This window comes from Tursiops truncatus, chromosome 9 (assembly GCF_011762595.2).
Source record: "Tursiops truncatus isolate mTurTru1 chromosome 9, mTurTru1.mat.Y, whole genome shotgun sequence".
Lineage (NCBI taxonomy): Eukaryota > Metazoa > Chordata > Mammalia > Artiodactyla > Delphinidae > Tursiops > Tursiops truncatus.
The window spans coordinates 67,197,299-67,218,794 of NC_047042.1; the positions used below are offsets into that span (position 1 = coordinate 67,197,299).

At 35.6% G+C, this 21,496-nt stretch overlaps 1 protein-coding gene and 1 long non-coding RNA gene across 3 annotated transcripts in view; both read right to left on the bottom strand.

Annotated features, from left to right (window-relative positions):
• The window catches only part of LOC141279560 (uncharacterized), an 80,702-nt gene that overhangs the window by 27,577 nt on the left and 31,629 nt on the right, over positions 1–21,496 (bottom strand). The gene's annotated exons all lie outside the window — the stretch shown is intronic.
• Positions 5,029–5,568, bottom strand: LOC101326785 (ubiquitin-ribosomal protein eS31 fusion protein-like). The gene has a single exon (XM_033862724.2). It carries the CDS (start codon positions 5,530–5,532, stop codon positions 5,065–5,067), a length of 468 nt encoding a protein of 155 aa, XP_033718615.1. The 5' UTR covers positions 5,533–5,568; the 3' UTR covers positions 5,029–5,064.

The following is a 21,496-nucleotide window of genomic DNA, read 5'->3' on the forward strand; positions in this document are numbered from 1 at the left end:
GAGAATGACTGTGTAGGAGGGATTCTGTGAAAGGACCTGCTAAATTTTGTTAACTATTCATTTGCTCATTTTACCATCTGGATAAAGACTTTTTACATTTTGGAAGATACCTTCCAAAAGAAACTTTAATTGACTTGGTGAACTATCTTTCTCCCAACAAGAAGGATTAGTAAACTGGGGCCATATATTTTCTTGTATTGCAAAAACATAAAAAACACCATAAAGGGAAATCAAAGTAGCAAAGGATCGGGAGAACTGCTGAGATAGTTGTAATACTTTTTCAAACACTTTAGCATAGCAATATTGATTTTCTATACATATGTATGCAGAAATACACAGGTGTTTACAATCTTGGTATAGTTTGTAATGAATGTTAAAGGTGTTGCAAACAACAGCAGCAAACCATGAATGATTAGCATTCAAATCCAAGGTGTATAGAAAGTATGATGAAACAGCAAATTATACTTTTTAATAAGTGCATTGTTCTGCTGAAAGAGATTATTGTATTCACTGACAGCCAATTCTGTAGTGATGAATTATTTTTTAAAAACCTTTCCCTGTGATATTTTTGGTAAGCAGTTAACAAATAACTACTCAGCTAATTTTTATGTATGCAATTATAAATCTTTGCTTTAGTTATATTTCACACCAAGTAAACTGATACATGTTTTTGATTGTATATGTACCTTCCCTACCTTTTCTTTCATTTGAATTTTCCAAAATAGCATAATTTTCCCAACATTAAAGTCGAGCATAATTTGAAGAAATGGCAAGGTTGGGAGCAAAATCTTAGGTTTATACCTGATGTCCTTTTTAACAAGAAGCACTAATCAACATTTAGAATTCCACTGCTACCTTGTCTTCAAATAGTAGAGCATTTGCCATTGTCCCTCAAACTATGAGTAATTCAAGGGGAAGTTTTATTTGGTACCTGTTTCAATCTTCAGGTCTTTAAAAATCAAGGAAAATTCTTTTATTTCCTATATATTTCTTCCCCAAAGTAGATTAAGCATAAGAGAAAACTAGCTTGTTTATTTTCAAAATGGAATCAATTAAAAGTTTACATGGTATTGAAGTTTTATGTTTTAAAATTTGTTACTTTCATTTTAATTGTTATAACCATCTCAGGGTTCCAGAGTATATTATCAATAATCATTATGGTTTTCTGATTAATCAATAGTTTTAGGGTTAATCACTCTTGTAAGCTGTTTATTTTTGTATAAAACATCTAATGACACATGGGTGAAGTCAGAGATGATCTAGTTATGGAAATTTAAGGTACACAGGAAGGGTGCCCGCCAAATAAAACAGTCTCCTTCAAAGACCGGAAAGGGAAACTTTGGATATTTTATTTTTTGCTTTTGAGAGTTCTACAGTCAATAAGAAGTACCAAATGAAGTGTAGATATCCAGCTAGTGGGGTCAGGGCTGCGACTTTCCAGATGCAGCAGGAGGAGAGAAGAGGCTCAGTAGAAAGGGTGGAAGGTTAGATAAAAGCTAAATGGTTTTACCTTAAAATTTTGCCTCCAGCTGCATGGAAATTTTAAATATAACTCCATATTCTTGACTGAATCATGCTGTCCTCTCACTCACATCAAGTTGTTTTCAGCTTAATTTTTCAGAATACTTTTCTTATAATGAATTTCCATTATTCACCATTGGGTGATTTCTATCTTGAGTTAATAAGAGGACAACGGTAGTTCTGTTTTAATGAGACCTTTTTTCTCCTGTAGTTTTAAAAAATAATGGCTAACATAAAGCATGGGTACTTGGAATAGTTGACAACTTCTGTCCTCATGTATTTTACCAGTACCTTTACGTTCATATATATTCACAACTTCCCTCTACCCGCAGAGGCAGTTCCTAGAACAAGGGCTATTCTGTAGCTTTAGTAAATCCATAGTCTACAGAGGAATAAGAAAAAATGAAAGGCAGAATTGTCTTTTGTTATCTGAACAACCTGCCCAATTTTCTCTTGATATTCTTTTATCCATTTTACTCATTATATGTCAGTAAATTATCACCCACAGAAAAAGCGATGAGAAAGTACAAAAAGGGTTTTGCTTCAAAATATATTTAGTTCTGTATAATTGTGCTTACCTTTGAAGATTCAGGTCTTATGTGAAGATTATTTATTTCTTGGGTAGTAAGGATTTCTTTTTTTTTTGGCCCTGCAGGAGGTAGTTCAAGCTCATTATTCTGTGGATTGTTATTCACTGGAAATATGTTGGACTAAAGTAGAAAATCAGAGTCTCTGAGGTAGTGAGTTCCTCTCTTTTCTGGTCTGTACACTCAGGAAGAGAGCTGCTTCCCATGCTTCCCTTTCTCCCCTGTGGAGCCCTTACTGGGATCTGGAACTGGAATGAAGATTCCACCTTCCTTCTTTCAATTGAATTAAGCCTTTCACTTTTGAGGAGGCTGTATAAGGTTGGTCTTTTTAAACAAGCTTTTACTGACAAGAGAGTGCCTGAGGCTAGCTCATCACTAGACAGTAGTAATGACTGCAGTTCAGATAACGATTTTTTTGGTCTGTTTGGGACCATATCTTTCACAGTGTCAATGCAAAAATTTCACTGGACAAAGTTAAACAAGCAAGGAAGACTATTCTGGCTCTTGGAATTGGGCATAGAAGCTGAACTCAACTCCCCTGAAACAAATGATGTGAGTGTCTTTAAGCACTGGAGGACAGGAAGGAGGGGGATTGATCCGTGGGATGTGTCCCGCACATTGAATATGCAAATGGTTCCTTTATGATTAGATCATCGGTGTTAACTGATTGGTGCCCATCTAAATTAGGCTTCTATCCTCCCACAGAAACTGGGAAATAAGGGCACTATATTCTAGATGATTACATTTCAAAGAGTTGGCCCCAAGGTCTTAGGAAAGTCATTCCTGGGTTATAGCAAGAAGATTTTTTAAAGGGGCAGAGAAAGAATTGACAATGACAAGTCTTCTAAAGTAAATGCTCTAAGAACAGGATCGCCAGGGGCCTAGAGTTAGGAAGAAGCTTATTTAAGTTTCATTAAACTGAGGGCCTTCTTGGTCAATAATAAACATAATTTCTGCTCATACTGCACCAGCCATGAAGTCTCATCAGTTCTCAAACAAACAATTTAAATATCTGTACTCTTTTGGCGGAAGCTTGAACTGATATGTACCTCTATGGTCGGTCTATAAAATATTCTAAATAAGTGAATAGTGTAAGCTGAATGTTTTCAGAACAGTTTAAAATTTATTGAAAACATATTAAAGTACACTTTAAGTTCTTAAATTACACTCAAGTTCACGTCACCATCTGTTTAGAAATTACAACTCTTTTCTATCCATTAAAACAAATCCCCTAACACCTCTACTACATTTTTTACCACCTTCATTCATCAAAGAACTAATGATTTTTAAGAGTAATTCTATAATCTCTCATTTTTACTATTTTGGTTCCTCTAAATTAAAAATATACTATTGAGCCTGTGATTGTAATATAGCTGTAATATATCATATATATAACTCAGATACTTTAAACTTAAAATATTAAGTATTTATAATTTGAAGAAGAGAGCAAGCAAGCAACTAGTCTGTCAGAAAATTTTAAGTTTGTGTGTGGACAGAGGACAGAATAAGTATTGTTATTTTAACTTTTTTTTTTTTTTTTTTTTTGCGTTACACGGGCCTCTCACTGTTGTGGCCTGTCCCGTTGCGGAGCACAGGCTCCGGACGCGCAGGCTCAGCGGCCGTGGCTCACGGGCCCAGCCACTCCGTGGCATGTGGGATCCTCCCAGACCAGGGCACGAACCGGTGTCCCCTGCATCGGCAGGCGGACTCTCAACCACTGTGCCACCAGGGAAGCCCTATTTTAACTATTATATTAATATTCTACTAGCGAATGTGTCATTGTTCATCAACACTTAGGACAAATATTACCCAGCAATAGCTGAGTTTGGTGTTACTACTTGAGTGGAACAAAGATTTTAGTATATTTAACCTTCCTCTCACACTCTCTTAGTCCTTGGAAGCAGCTCTCAGTATGACACTCTGTCTAGCATTCAATATAGTGGCATTTTCAGTACCTTGCCATAAAGAAAAGTTATTTGCATATTTCATTTCAACAGAGTGAAATTCAGGTCCCTGTAGTCTCTTTTTCCCTAGTTATTTAGATATATCTTATTGCTCTTGGGGTTACTTAATACCTACAGTTGACTCTTGAACAACGTAAGGGTTAGGAACGCCGACCCTCTGTGCAGTTGAAAATCCTCATAAAACTCACAGCCAGCCTTTGGTATCCGAGTTTCCTCTATGTACACAGTTCCACATCCACAGATTCAACCAACCGCAGATCATGTTATACTGTAGTATTTACAATTGAAAAACATTTACTATTGAATCCATGCAGTTCAAATCCATGTTGTTCAAGGGTCAACCATATTTTTTTCCAATTTTCTTTTAGTGTGGTAAAATACATATAAAATTTACCATCTTAACCGTTTTTAGGTGTACACTTCAGTGATATTAAATACATTAATAATGTTGCGCTACTGTCACCACTTTCCATCTTCAGAACACATTTTATCCTGAAAAACTGAAACGCTATGCCTAGTAAATAATAACTCCCCATTCCCCTCTCCTCCCAGCCCCTGGAAACTACCATTCTACTTTCTGTCGCTATGATTTTAATCATTCTAAGCGCCTCATAATAGTGGAATCAAAAAATACTTGTCTTTTTGTGGCTGGTTTATTTCATTTGGCAAAACGTTCACAAGATTCATCCATCCTGTAGCATACATCAGAAGTTTCTTCCTTCTTGAGGTTGAATAATCTTCCATTGCATACATATATACACCATATTTCACTTACCCATCATCTGTAGGTGAACACTTGGTTTGCTTCCACATTTTGGCTATTATGAATATTGCTGCTATGAACATGGGTATACAAATATCTCTTTGAGACCCAGATGTTAGTTCTTTTGGGCATATACCCAGAAGTGGGATTGCTAATATATTGTATTTCTTTTTTATTATTATTATTTTTTTAGTTCATTAGTTCATGTCTTTTATTAACCAATATACAATCACTTGTCTTCTGGTTTGTTGAAACAATAGGTCAGACAACATTTGCCACAATAATGTCTGTCAAAGTGGCTGGCCATAAAAACTCCAGCACCACATTCATCTGAAGGGCACTCCTGACAAAGGCGACTGATTTTGCCATTCTCATCCGCCTTATAGTATTTCAGGACAGCCAGCTTAACCTTCTTTCTCATATGCTTGTTCTTCTTGGGAGTGGTGTAAGACTTCTTCCTTTTCTTAGCGCCACCACGAAGTCTCAACACAAGATGAAGAGTGGGCTCCTTTTGAATGTTGTAGTCTGACAGAGTACGTCCATTTTCCCGTTGCTTGCCAGCAAAGATCAGTCTTTGGTGGTCAGGAGGAATTCCTTCCTTGTCCTGGATCTTGGCCTTTACATTTTCTATTGTATCCGAGGGTTTGACCTTGAGAGTGATGGTCTTCCCCGTCAGGGTCTTCACGAATATCTGCATATTGGCGGTGGTGCCACCGCAGATGGCGGATCCAAAAAGCTGTATTTCTATTCTTAATCATCGAGGAACAATCATGTTCTTTTTCCACCATGGCTATACTATTTTACATTTCCACCAACAGTGCACAGAGGTTCTAATTTCACCACATCCTTGCTCACATGTGTTATTTTCTGTTTGTTCAAATAGTATATAGTAGCCATCCTAATGGGTTTGAGATGGTATTTCACTGCAGCTTTGATATTTCATTTTTCTAACGAGTAGTGATGTTGAGCATCTTTTCATGTGTTTATTGGACATTTGTATATCTTCGCTGGAGAAATGTTTCTTCAAGTTTTTTATCCATTTTTGAATTGGGTTTTTTTTTTGTTGTTATTGAGCTTTAGGAGTTCTCTCTATATATGATAAGGGATGTTAATCCCTTACCATGTGTATGATTTGCAAATATTTTCTTCCATTCTGCAGATTGCCTGGCACTCTGTTGATAGTGCCATTTGATGCACAAAATTTTTAAAGTTTTGTTGTCCAATTTGTCTATTTTTTCTTCTGTTGCCTATCTCTTTAGTGTCATATCCAATAAATCACTGCCAAATCCAATGCTGCAAAGATTTTGTCCTATGTTTTCTTCAAAGAGTTTTATCATTTTAACTCTTATATTTAAGTCTTTGATCCATTTTAAGTTAATTTTTGTATATGGTATTAAGTAAGGGTCTAACTCACTCTTTTGTATGTGGATATCAACTTTTCCCAGCACCATTTGTTGAAAAGGCTTTCCTTTCCCCATAGAATGGTCTTGGTCCCTTGAGATTACATATGAATTTTAGGATGAGTTTTTCTGTAAAAAATGTTATGGGAATTTTTATAGGGATTGCATTGAATCTGTAGATTACTTTGCGTAGTATTGACATCACTTTGGGTAGTATTAATATTAAATCTTCCTATCCATGAACATGGAATTTCTTTCCATTTATTTATGTCTTCTTTAATTACTTTCAGCAGTGTTTTGTAATTTTCATTGTAAAAGTCTTACTTGGTTAATTTCTAAATATTTAATTTTTTTCAAGGCCATTATAAATGGAATTTCCTTAATTTCCTTTTCAATTGTTCATTGTTAGTATATAGAAATGCAGCTGGTTTCTGTGTGCTGTATTTGTATCCTACTTCGATGAATTCATTTATTAGCTTTAACATTTTTTCTGCTGAATATTTAGAGTTTTCTACATTTATGATAATGTCATCTGTGAATACAGGTAATTTTACTTCTTCCTTTCTGATTTGAATGACTTTTTTTCTTGGCTCTCTGGCTGGAACTTCCAGAACTTTTTTGAATAGAAATGACAAAAGTGGGCATCCTTGCCTTATTTATAATCTTAGGGCAAAAGCTATCAGTCTTTCATCATTGAATATGATGATGATTGTTGCATGGTTTTCACATGTGGTTTTTATTATGATGAGGTCATTTCTTTCTATTCCTAATTTGTTGATTTTTTTTTTTATCATGAAAGGATGTTGAATTTTGTCAAATTCTTTGTATCAGTTGAGATTATCTTGTGGTTTTTTTCCCTTCATTCTGTTAATATGGTGTATTACATTGATTGAGTTTTGTAAATTGAATCATCCTTTCATTCCAGGAATAAATCCCACTTGGTGTATCATTCTTTTAATATGCTGCTGATTTCAGTTTGCTAGTACTTTGTTGAGGATTTTTATATAAAATTTCAAAAGGAGTATTGGTCTATAATTTTCTTTTCTACCAGTACCTTTGTCTGGTTTTGGTATTAGGGTAGTGCTGGCCTCAAAGAATGAGTTAAAAACTATTTCTTCCTCTTCAATTTTTTGGAAAAGTATGAGAAGTACTGGTGTTAATTCTTCTTTAAATTTTTGGTAGAATTCACCAGTGAAACCATCAGGTCCAGGGCTTTTCTTTGTCGGGAAATGTATGATAACTGATTCAATCTCCCTATTAGTTGTAGATCTATTCAGATATTCTATTTCTTTGTGATTTAGTCTAAATAGATTCTGTTTCTAGGAATTTGTTTAGTGTAAGTTATCCAATTTGCTGGCATAAAATTTTTCACAGTACTTGCTTAAAATCCTTTTTCTTTCTGTATAATTGGTAGTAATTCTCCACTTTCATTTCTGATTTTAGTGATTTGAGTCTTCTCTCTGTTTTTTCTGAGTTCATTTAGCTAAAGTTCTGTCAGTTCTGTTTATCCAGGTCCCAGTAGTTCTTATAAGCAATTCCCAGCTTGAAGCACATTCAAATTTTGAGTGTGTACTATGTGCCAAGCAATATATTAGACATTGGGTTTATATTTTTCAAAAATATTAAAAAATGTATAAACATATAAAATATTTTTAAAGTATATATCACTTTTTTGCTTTCAAAATGACCCAATGGGGAACAGTATTTTTATTTCCACTATATGGATGAGGAAACTAAGATACAAAGAAGGTTGTTCAAAGTCACAAAGCTTGTGAGTGGCAGAATCAGTATTCAAATCAAGGCAACCACTCTCCAGAGCAACATACTTAACCACTATGCCAAACAAATAAGTACAAAAAATAAATCAATAATTTTCAATATTCGATAAATGCTATCAAGGAAAAAAACAGAATGGTATAATAAAGGAAAACATATGAGTCTCCTTTAGAATGGGTAGTCATAGAAGGCCATTCTGAGTGAGGATGTACATTTTAGTTGACGACTAAAGCTTGAATAAGAGCCATTAGCTGAATGCCTGGGGCCCTAGTAATCCCTTATAGTAACTAATCAATCCAGCCAAACCCCTCCAGCCACCCACACTTGTCTTGCTCATTCCTGCTTTCATGCCTTTGCTGGCACCCTACTGCTCTTTCCTGTGTTGTCATTTTTTCCACCTAAGAATATTTTTTGACTGAATATCTTACTTATTGCTTAATAAGCAATATATTCTTATTGCTCTAAACTCTTATGACATATAACAATTCATGTGCAAGTTGCCTGATAGTTCCTTGTCTTGTTTTATTGGTGGTTATGTTTATATTCAATAAGCCACACAAACCGCTGGCCAGTTACATGGCCTCTCCCTTATTCTGAGGGGTTCATTAACTTTATAAGTCAGAGCATGTGATACATGATACACATCATGTCAGCCATGACATGAACTTCACCATGAGGGCTACAGGTGCTATGACCAGGGCTGGACCGCTGAGCCGAGAGTGATCAGTCTTGAGGCTGGCATATGAGGTAGTAACATGAGGAATCTCCCTCATTAGGGCATGCTTTCCTGATAGCTCACTATTTGAACCAACCTGGTTCTTTCTTTGGGGGAGTTTAAACAGAAAACATAGAAATAAAAGGAAGTCAAAAGTATTTGCCTAAAGACTCTAAGGAAAGGCAGGATAAATCTTTCTGAACACATTTCTCTTCATCAGAGTTAGGAGACACAGCTCAGGAAAAGACCAGACCTGAGGGAGGACAAAGAAGGTTTACCATTTGATGTAACTGATCATTTATCCTATGTGACAATCATTTATCCTATGGAAGGAGTAAGTCATGGAAAGAGTTAAGAGGACAGAAGGAAGAGTCCGTGTGCCCAGAATAATCACAACATCATGGCTAGGGGCCTGAGAAAGGAGGAGAACCTAAGAAAAGACAAACGTGGTCTCTTGCTGAAATGGCATTTGAGGAACTGAGGCTTTGGAACTAGAGAATGGGAGGAAAGATGTTTGCATGTTGTACAGATCACTGCTTTGAAGGAAATAGAGATTAAATATCTAAGAAAAGATATGAGAAATTTTTTGTCTGGTCTGTATAAACACAAAATGACAGTAAGGCTGTTTGAGAGATGAAAGAACTGTAACATACAGTTACAGTTACAGGGTTACAGGGTTACTGTAACATACAGTTACAGTTACAGGGTTCAGGTACTCATCACCAAGCCAGACCAAGCTCTCTCCATCAGATTCAACATCTTTCTAACTTAGATGGCTAGAAAACATTGCTACTCAAGCTTAAGCTCTATAACTTAAACATTTTTGTCTCTCACTATTTATGAGAAAGATCTGGGTTCTTGGAGTACTCTTCATAGAATTTGAATACTGCTCTTTAAAAAAAAACTTACAAAAATTATCAAGTCAAGAGATCCAAGAGAGAAGTGATTTTTCTTTCACTGAATATTTTCAAGCAGAATCTGTTGCCTGAAGAGATGCTATAGAGGTTATTCATTAAACATGAGGTAAAAGTTGGATTAATTGACCTCTTAAATTCTTCCTATTGTTTAACTATGTTTCTTTGAAAAAAAATTAAAACAGAAAGGAAGTAAATCATTTTATTCTATATCAAAACTCTAACATATTAAAAATGGGTAGATTAAGACCCAGCCTTGTCCTGATACTTTATTTACAAATGATTAGAGAAAATATAACTGTATATTTTGTCCTGCTTTATTTCTCAAAATTAGTGAATTTTATTCCTTTGGAAAATTTTCCAAGTTGATTAAATTAAATACATTTGTAAAACAGTAATTTGAGGGCTTACTGAAAACCTTGGGTTTTTTGAAAGTGTTACTTCACAACCTCCTCAGGAGCTTCCAGGTATGATCTGAAAATGGCCCCTGGACACAGAAGGCAGGGAGAGACCAAAGAGGGAGACAGACCACTCTAGATTGGTGGCTGGCAGGTTTAACAAGCAAGAGAACTTATGAGGCTGCAAGACAAGTAGATCTCCACGCCAGCCCACCACAGTCTTAAAAGTTTATGTTGAGGCCTTAACCAGGTTCAGTCACATACCCAGTCTAGAGAGTTTCATCACCACATCACTAGCTCAAGGATGCGTCCTGGGGGCAGCTCCTGGGAGCAGTAAGCAAGCAGAACATACATTCCAAAAACAGAGGAGGGGGTGAGGAGCTTCCAGTTGCTGGGGTCCAGCTCACATCCGGGTCAAACCAACAGTCACATCCTCTCGATGACCTCCAATAGGAAGTCAAACATTATTTAAGAATTATTTGCTAGATTAAGTGTGCTATAAAAATTACAGAAAATAAAATGTATAACTTACAAAGCTCATTTTTTTTACTTTAATATTTGTGTTTTAATGTTTTATAGGAGCATTTGCATAGGATATGTACCTTCTTTCGTAAGAGAAAGCATGATACTGATACCTATCCTATAATTCATACTTTTAGAAAGTCTGTGAATCTACCTAATCTCTTTCAGCTCTGTAGTCTTAATAGGTGAAAAAAAAATCATTGGCAAGACTTAATTAAAATATTCAGGCAGCATATAAGCTGGAAAAAATTTAAAGCTAATAAACATTGTTCATTAAATACAAAAATGCAATGTGTAACCCATTGATATATTAGAACTTCCACTGAATAAAAATGACTAGTGTAATTATGGGTAACACTTAAGGATAGTTAATTTTTGTTGGGGTAAACAAAGGGATCGATAGTGAAACTAGAAAGATATTCATCTTCGTAGTTAAGATATTAAAATCATGTGTAACTATAATGCAAAGCTATTGAACATTATATGGGTTAGAGTTAAATAATATATTGGATACAGAATTTAGAAATTGCTTTCTCTTATTCTGATTTTTTCTTAGTCTCATTCTCTCCCTCACTATATTATATACATGCATATAAAACACACAACACAAACACACATAGACAAACACATATACTTTGTGTGTACACACACATACACACACATAAATGAAGAACACAAATGTGTTTGTGCGTGTGTATATGCTAGTTAGCTATACACTTTCTACATTTTCCCAATTTTGGCAGAAGAGATTAAAGTGGCAATCTAGAAAACATATAATGCTTTGGAATTATGTAAAGGGCATTTATAGCCCAGGTAATAGAAGTGCTAGATTGCCTAGGGCCCAATATGAAGGAGGAGAAGTGGTTGTTTGTTGTGAAAGAGACAAGACATATGATGGAGAAGCTGCAACCTGAATTTGGGATTCTAGCAGGAATATGCATGTCTTGTGTCCTGTGACTCTAGAACAGTTAAAATAATGTATTTTCCACTATTTTAGCAGGGTAACCAAGTTTAACGCCTTGAGGGAAAGCCTTCTGTTCACCCATAAAGATGCAAAACTATTCTGTCAGCAATAAAAGTTTGTAAATTTGTTACATATCTATGATATATTCAAAATTAACGTAGAAGTATCCTTAAATCTACCTATATAAGATTGGTTTTAAAATACTTAAAATGATTAACGCAAGTCCAGAATTGGTTTTTTTGTTTGTTTTTGTAGAGTAGAATTTATTAAATGAATCAAATTTGTGAGGCAAAATAGCTAGGACAACTTCCCACTTCTCTAGAGGGAGGAATAGAATTGAAAACTAAAAGAGATTCTGAAATTTCTCTACCTGTAAATCTTTTAGGAAATCACATTGCCAATCCCTTTAGAGAAAGTCTTAACTATAAGGCAGTATGAGAGAAATTCAGGTCAGGGATTGATATTCATCCTTATAAAGCCTATGGCTAACAGGAATTACTTACTTTCCCCTTCCCACTCCCAGCTTTAGTGAGATATAATTGACAAAATAAAAAATATATATTTGAGTGTTACAATTTGATGCTTTGATTTACATGTACGTTGTAAAATAACCACAATTGAGCTAATTAACATATTCATCACCCAACATAGGTACCAATTTCTTCCTTCTTTCTCCCCTCCCTCCATCCCTCCCTCCCTTCTTTTTTTGTGGTGATAAGAACACTTAAGATCTACCCTCTTAGCAAATTTCAATGATACAGTACTGTATTGTTAACTGTAGTCACATTGCTGTATGTTAGATCTCCAGACTTTTTCATCTTGCATAACTGAAACTTTGACAAAAGGCCAGGATTTGGAATGCCTAAAGGTAGCAGGATTTCAGCTAACCGATTTTAGTGAGACTTGAGGTATTATAATCTCACTTGCACAGTTTCCTCCCAATCCACGTGAGCATTGGCACGAGATAGTCTTACTTTGTGAGGATTAGGTCAGAGAATGCAAATTAAGCTCTTAAGTGCAATGAATGTCAGGCACATAGTGAATTCCGTAATGTGTTTGCTATGGATGGGGTGGTGACAGTGATGATAAAGATAATAGTGCTGCTGTCACACACAAGGGGAGGTTCTACCAACCAAGGGACTAAGGTGCTAATGAATTGCATTGCTGTCCTCTACTTTATCAGGACAGAATTCCCGTGTGGACCAAACTGTCGTATAAGTTTTGTATGGCCTAAATGATAACTGCCCACCTTCACGTGAGTGAGTTATTGTCAAATGCCCTGGAAGAGCAAGATCAAATGTATTTGGGAGAAATGGGATGAAATTTTTTGTTGGGTAATAACCCTCCTTCTAAGTTTGCCAGCTTTGACCTTTCCACACTTCAAGCATTATGCCCCATTACAACATTTTTTATCTCTCATTTTAGGATAGTCCTTTAAACACCTAATCAAATCCCCTTTTCTCAGTTTTTAAGTCACTTTTTTATTCTCTTTGCAGAATCCCTGAGAATTGCTGGACAACCTACTTGATCAAATAGTATTTCCAATACTTGTAGTTGCTCATGAGGTGAACCCTTGGTAATCTATTCAGGATAAATAACTTGTTTCCCTCTAATGTTTCTGGACAGATATTTATTTCATAAAAAATAATCCTTTTGATCAATTTTTGTGGTTTTTCTCCTTGATCTCTAAATACTTTTCTTAAAAATGGTCTTCCCATTAGGTCTTTTATCTATAGCATCCAACACAATGCCATGCATGTAGTGTTGCTCCATGGATGACAGTTGAAGGAAAGTAGGCAGAAAAGAATAAAGGAGGGAAGGAAGGAAGGTGACAGGAGGGTATAAGTGTTTGCTTGTGTTGTGTAGCTTAAAGGATTTTGAGAAGAACCGCTTTTAAAATACATCTTCTCTAAAATATCTGAAATTTCGTCACTAAAATTTGTTTCTGAATATTGTATATTGGTCTTTTCACATACATCTAGAATGAGTCCTTAACACCTTAGTGAGAATTAGTTCAGGGGGATATTTTGTTTTTCCTCTTATAGGAAAGACTATGATAGTGTCAGAATACCTGTTTGTAGAATGACTATGATCTTGATGTCATTTATAAACATGGGAATTATGTCAACATAAAAGTGAAGTTAGGTTGGTTCATATGTGACCAATTCTAGGCAAAGAGCTGGTGTAGCAATACTTAGAAACTTCTGCAGGAAAAGAAAAATCCATTAGCTTGGATATTACACAGATAGGGGTCCTTTTGGCTATATTTTAAGACAATGGAAAATGAGCTCTTACACTGGGGATTCCTCTCCAGAAAGCTGAACCCATACTTTAACCAGCTTTCCCCTTTTGGTAGTTTGTTCATCCTCCTGTCCAGAGCACCACTTGCATTTGCATTGGCTCTGCACCTGTAAGCCAGCATTTCTACTTCATTGTTTTGTGTGAATTTTTAATGTCCTTGAAGCAGCCTCCAAACATGCTCAGTGCCTGCCTAGCTGTCCAAGTTATCTCTGGAGGTACCAATTATGGTTTTGGTTAGAGCCTCTGGTTACCAAGTAGATTAAAATTTGAATGATCTCCCAACACTATTTTTCCGGTACTTTAGTAACAGTAACCCTGTTACTTTAGCATGATTTTGAAAATCATGCATTTAGGGGAAATACATATATTGGACTATAGTAGAAATTGTATTAAACATTACCAAGGTGTTAGTAGGGGACTCTGGGATGTTGTTTGGAGGAGAATAAATGGAAGGAAAAGGCACTGAAGTTAGAGACACAAATAAAGCAGGCCTTCTCAAATTTTAAATGCATTGGAATCAACCCAGGATCTTGTTAAAATGCAGATTCTGATTCACTATGTCTGAGTAGGATCCTAGATCTTGCCTTTCTAACAAGCTCCAGGTGATTCTTTCTGCTGGTCTGGGGATGACAATTTAAGTAGCAAGAGTCTGAAGGACAGACAGCAATTTGAAGAGGCACCATCTAGCACCGGGCCAGTATGGAGCATATATATTTTTTCAGGTTATGATGTGTTTTCCTGACTCACAGACAAACCAGGATCATGACTAAAAGCTTCAGTTTGAAACTAATCATGAGTAAAAAAAAAAAAAAAAAAAGGTTCGACCAACATCCATGTTCCTTTTACTTTTCTCAAACATGTACTTAGATAGCTAGGTTTATCAACTGGCTGTTAAAATATTAATACTCAGAAAGAGGTTTTTTTATCTTGTTTTAGAAACAGCTTAAATTATAACCTCCAACTGTCTCCTGGGCTAATGAAAGAGGCAGGAAAGATAACCAGGTCCAATCACTTTTATTGACTAAACAAAGTGAGTTCCCTGCATTACTTTTAGTTCTTGACATTTCACTTTTACTTGTCTGGATTCACAATAACCGTCATGTGATTTCAATGACCTTCAGTACTACTAAAGGATGCCAGGGTATATTATAAGTTTGGGCTAGCATTTCAAAAATAAATAGGGACTATAGAAGCTTAAAAATAAATTTCTTCTGTAAATTAACAATTTTGAAACCATATAAAATGTAGATAGATAATGCTTAGATATATGATTGCAGTGAAAAAGATCTACTCTTGACAAAAGACAATAATAATTTAAAAAAAAGATTTTTAGTTATCATTTGTTGTGTTGCTTTACATATGGTATCTTACCCAGCTCTCATGAAAATGTGTCAGACGTTATTAGCCTCATTTCACAGAGAAAGGAACCACGGCTTGGAGAAGGGAACTAATTTAATGTCACACAGCTAGTGAGTGACATGCCAAGATTCAAACCTAGATTTGCTTGGGTCCAAAATTCATGTTCTTAATCACTAAGCTCTCAATCCATTTGGAGCCACTAAAACTTAGGTAGACATTATGTCTGATTTACATGTTATGACAAACAAAAAGCATGAAATTCTCTTTGGCATGGGTCCCTTCTTCTCTGGCAGTTACCAAAAGTCATTTTTGGAAATAAGTAGTGTGTAAATTTTAAATAAATAAAAATTTAAAATGTCCTCTACTCGCCTCAAAGACTTTTTAAGTATATTCTATTATTTTGGAGGAGTGAGTGAGCCCATTAGCCCATGAACCCCTGCTGTACTTTGTGTCTCTGTTCTGTTGACTGTTGAAAAGCACCTGAAGAAATAAGATTCCCAGGGTTTGTAATAGCTGGTACTATAGTTGGTTCTTCTGCAGTCTTTCTTTGATTTGATTCACCTCATGCACTACTGGTAAATTAAAACATACCATAAGTATGATGTGGAGGTTATGTTGGTTCATGCACAATTATGTCCAGCCTGTTACTGTTTTGAAGCAATCAGTGGCAAGCTTCTCAAAATTAAACAGACCACTTTTGCAATACATAAAGAGCTTAAAAAAAAAAAGCAGAAAATCTCCAAAGTGCCTTCCTGTAGAGCAAAAAGTGGCTGTTTATTTTCTTCAAGAATTGCTAGGCTTTCCACTATGTTCAGCTGTCTGGGGAAATACAGATGTGGAGACATTTCACCATGAATTAAAATAATGTAGTAAAAGAAGAATTCTGATGAAAAGTCTTTATCAAAAGTGTATGCCTTCTAGGATCTATATCTGGAAGAAGGAAGCACAGGTAAAACATTGCAAAGAGTTTTCTGACAGTGATGCTAGTAGAGATTTAACTTTACTAGGATCCTTTATTAGGAGTATTACTGTTTATGTTAGTGCTCTGGTCACAAAGTTCCAGTATAGACCCAGTTCTGTTTTTCCACGAGTCTTGTTACTTTTAGTGCTCAGTTTTGCAAAATGTGAGATTGTTCAAGACAAGCCTGTATTATATGAAACTAGGTTGAAGCAAAGTATGAACAGTTCTCACAAGTGCATCATTTTTCTTTTTCTAGTAGGTACATGAAAAAAATTTTTTTAACATCTTTATTGCAGTGTAATTGCTTTAGAATGGTGTGTTAGTTTCTGCTTTATAACAAAGTGAATCAGCTATACACTTACATATATCCCCATATCTCCTCACTCTTGCGTCTCCCTCCCACCCTCCCTATCCCACCCCTCTAGGTGGTCACAAAGCACCGGGCTGATCTCCCTGTTCTATGTGGCTGCTTCCCACTAGCTAGCTATTTTACATTTGGTAGTGTATATATATCCATGGCACTCTCTCACTTTGTTCCAGCTTACCTCCCTGTGTCCTAAAGTCCATTCTCTACATCTGCATCTTTATTCCTGTCCTGCCCCTAGGTTCTTCAGAACCATTTCTTTTTTTTTTTTTTTTTTAGATTCATATATATGTGTTAGCATACGGTATTTGTTTTCCTCTTTCTGGCTTATTTTGCTTTGTATGACAGACAGATTCTGGGTCCATCCACCTCACTAAAAATAACTCAGTTTCATTTCTTTTTATGGCTGAATAATATTCCACTGTATATATGTGCCACATCTTCTTTATCAATTCACCTGATGATGGACACTAGGCTTGCTTCCATGTCCTGGCTATTGTAAATAGAGCTGCAATACACATTGTGGTCCATGACTCTTTTTGAATTACGGTTCTCTCAGGGTATATGCCCAGTAGTGGGATGGCTGGGTCATAAGGTAGTTCTATTTTTAGTTTTTTAAGGAACCTCCATACTTTTCTCCATAGTGGCTGTATCAATTTACATTCCCACCAACAGTGCAAGAGGGCACCCTTTTCTTCACACCCTCTCCAGCATTTATTGTTTGTAGATTTCTTGATGATGGCCATTCTGACTGGTGTGAAGTGATACCTCATTGTAGATTTGATTTCTCTAATGATTAGTGATGTTGAACATACTTTCATGTGTTTGCTGCCAATCTGTATATCTTATTTGTAGAAATGTCTATTTAGGTCTTTTGCCCATTTTTGGATTGGGTTGTCTGTTCTTTTGATATTGAGCTGCCTGAGCTGCTTGTAAATTTTTGAGATTAATCCTTTGTCAGTTGTTTCATTTGCAAATATTTTCTCCCATTCGGAAGGTTGTCTTTTTGTTTTGTTTATGGTTTCCTTTGCTGTGCAAAAGCTTCTAAGTTTCATTAGGTCCCATTTGTTTATTTTTATTTCCATTTCTCTAGGAGGTGGTTCAAAAAGGATCTTGCTGTGATCTTTGTCATAGAGTGTTCTGCCTATGTTTTCCTCTAAGCGTTTTATAGTGTCTGGCCTTACACTTAGGTCTTTAATCCATTTTGAGTTTATTTTTGTGTATGGTGTTAGGGAGTGTTCTAATTTCATTCTTTTACATGCAGCTGTCCAGTTTTCCCAGCACCACTTATTGAAGAGGTTATCTTTTCTCCATTGTATATTCTTGCCTCTTTTTGTCAAAGATAAGGTAACCATATGTGTGTGGGTTTATCTCTGGGCTTTCTGTCCTGTTCCACTGATCTGTATTTCTGTTTTTGTGCCAGTACCATACTGTCTTGATTACTGTAGATTTGTAGTATAGTCTGAAGTCACAGAGCCTGATTCCTCCAGCTCCGTTTTTCTATCTCAAGATGGCTTTGGCTATTCAGGGTCTTCTGTATTCCATACAAATTGTGAAATTTTTTGTTGTAGTTCTGTGAAAAATGCCATTGGTAGTTTGATAGGGATTGCATTGAATCTCTAGATTGCTTGGGTAGTATAGTCATTTCCACAACGTTGATTCTTCCAATCCAAGAGCGTTGTATATCTCTCCATCTCTTTGTATCATCTTTAATTTCTTTCATCACTGTCTTATAGTTTTCTTCATACAGGTCTTTGGTCTCCTTAGGTAGGTTTATTCCTAGGTATTTTATTCTTTTTGTTGCAATGGTAAATGGGAGTGTTTCCTTAATTTCTCTTTCAGATATTTCAATATCATTGTAAAGGAATGTAAGAGATTTCTGTGCATTAATTTTGTATCCTGCTACTCTACCAAATTCATTGACTAGCTCTAGTAGTTTTCTGGTAGCATCTTTAGGATTCTCTATGTATAGTATCATGTCATCTGCAAACAGTGACAGCTTTACTTCTTCTTTTCCAATTTGTATTCCTTTTATTTCTTTTCCTTCCTTGCTGTGGCTAGAACTTCCAAAATGATGTTGAATAATAGTGGTGAGAGTGGACATCCTTGTCTTGTTCCTGATCTTAGAGGAAATGTTTTCATTTTTCACCATTGAGAATGAGGTTGGCTCTGGGTTTGTCATATATGGCCTTTATTATGTCGAGGTAAGTTCCTTCTATGCCTGCTTTCTGGAGGGCTTTTATCATAAACGGGTGTTGAATTTTGTTGAAATCTTTTCCTGCATCTATTGAGATGATCATATGGTTATTCACCTTCTGTTTGTTAATATGGTGTGTCACATTGATTGATTTGTGTATATTGAAGAATCCTTACATTCTTGGGATAAACCCCACTTGATCATGGTCTATGATCCTTTTAATGTGCTGCTGGATTATGTTTGCTAGTATTTTGCTGAGGATTTTTGCATCTATGTTCATCAGTGATATTGGCCTGTAGTTTTCTTTCTTTGTGACATCTTTGTCTGGTTTTGGTATCAGGGTGATGGTGGCCGCGTGGAATGAGTTTGGGAATGTTCCTCCCACTGCTTTATTTTGTAAGAGTTTGAGAAGGATTCGTGTTAGTTCTTCTCTAAATGTTTGTTAGAATTCACCTGTGAAGCCATCTGGTCCTGAGCTTTACTTTGTTGGAAGATTTTTAATCACAGTTTCAATTTCAGTTCTTGTGATTGGTCTGTTTATATTTTCATTTTCTTCCTGGTTCAGTCTTGGAAGGTTGTGTATTTCTAAGAATTTGTCTATTTCTTCCAGTTTGTCCGTTTTATTGGCATATACTTGCTTATAGTAATCTCTCATGATCCTTTGTATCTCTGTAGTGTCAGTTGTTACTTTTCTGTTTTCATTTCTAATTCTATTGATTTGAGTCTTCTCCCTTTTTTTCTTGATGAGTCTGGCTAATGGTTTATCAATTTTGTTTATCTTCTCAAAGAACCAGCTTTTAGTTGTATTGATCTTTGCTATTGTTTCCTTCATTTCTTTTTCATTTACTTCTGATCTGATCTTTATGATTTCTTTCCTTCTGCTGACTTTGGGGTTTTCTTGTTCTTCTTTCTCTAATTGCTTTAGGTGTAAGGTTAGGTTGTTTATTTGAGATTTTTCTTCTTTCTTGAGGCAGGATTGTATTGCTATAAACTTCCTTCTTAAAACTGTTTTTGCTGCATCCCATTGGTTTTGGGTCGTTGTGTTTTCATTGTCATTTGTTTCTAGGTATTTTTTGATTTCCTCTTTGATTTCTTCAGTGATCTCTTGGTTATTTTGTAGTGTATTGTTTAGCCTCCATGTGTTTGTATCTTTTACAGCTTTTTTCCTGTAATTGATATCTAGTCTCATAGTGTTGTGGTCAGAAAACATACTTGATATGATTTCAGTATTCTTAAATTTACCAAAGTTTGGTTTGTGACCCAAGATGTGATCTATCATGGAGAATGTTCCATGAACACTTGAGGAGAAAGTGTATTCTATTGTTTTTGGATGGAATGTCCTATAAATATCAACTAAGTCCATCTTGTTCAGTGTATCATTTAAAGCTTTTGTTTCCTCATTTATTTTCATTTTGGATGATCTGTCCATTGGTGAAAGTGGGGTGTTAAAGTCCCCTACTATTATTGTGTTAATGTCCATTTCCCCTTTTATGCTTGTTAGCATTTGCTTTGTGTATTGAGGTGCTCCTATGTTGGGTGCATAAATACTTACAATTGTTATATTTTCTTCTTGGATTGATCCCTTGATCATTATGTCGTGTCCTTCTTTGTCTCTTGTAACAGTCTTTAGTTTAAAGTCAATTTTGTCTGATATGAGAATTGCTGCTCTAGGTTTGTTTTGATTTCCATTTGCATGGAATATTTTTTCCATCCCCTCACTTTCAGTCTGTATGTGTCCCTAGGTCTGAAGTGGGTCTCTTGTAGTTAGCATATATATGGGTCTTGTTTTTGTATCCATTCAGCCCATCTGTGTCTTTTGGTTGGAGCATTTAATCCATTTTCATTTAAGATAATTATCGAAATGAATGTTCCTATTACCATTTTCTTAATTGTTTTGGGTTTGTTATTGTAGGTCTTTTCCTTCTCTTGTGTTTCCTGCCTAGAGAAGTTTCTTTAGCATTTGTTGTAAAGCTGGTTTGGTGGTGCTGAATTCTCTTAGTTTTTGCTTGTCTGTAAAGGTTTTAATTTCTCTGTCAAATCTGAATGAGATGCTTGCTGTATAGAGTAATCTTGGTTGTAAGTTTTTCCGTTTCATCACTTTAAGTATGTCCTGCCACTGCCTTCTGGCTTTAAGAGTTTCTGCTGAGAGTTCAGCTGTTAACCTTATGGGAATTCCCTTGTATGTTATTTGTTGTTTTTCCCTTGCTGCTTTTATTGTTTTTTCTTTGTATTTAATTTTTGGTAGTTTGATTAATGTGTCTTGCCATGTTTCTCCTTGGATTTATCCTGTATGGGACTCTATGTGCTTCCTGGACTTGATTGACTATTTCCTCTCCCATATTAGGGATGTTTTCAACTATTATCTCTTGAAATATTTTCTCAGTCCCTTTCTTTTTCTCTTCTTCTTCTTGGACCGCTGTAATTTGAATGCTGGTGCATTTAATGTTGTCCCAGAAGTTTCTGAGTCTGTCCTCAATTCTTTTCATTCTTTTTTCTTTATTCTGCTCTGCAGTACTTATTTCCACTATTTTGTCTTCCAGGTCACTTATCTGTTCTTCTGCCTCACTTATTCTGCTATTGATTCCTTCTAGAGAATTTTTAACTTCATTTATTGTGTTCATCATTGTTTGCTCTGTAGTTCTTCTAGGTCCTTTTTAAATGTTTCTTGTATTTTCTCCATTCTATTTCCAAGATTTTGGATCACCTTTACTATCATTACTCTGAATTCTTTTTCAGGTAGATTGCCTATTTCCTCTTCATTTGTTTGGTCTGGTGGGTTTTTACCTTGCT

What these genes read in the sequence shown, in the direction of transcription:
- LOC101326785 (XM_033862724.2), bottom strand. Translation starts at nt 5,532, where the DNA reads ATGCAGATATTCGTGAAGACCCTGACGGGGAAGACCATCACTCTCAAG.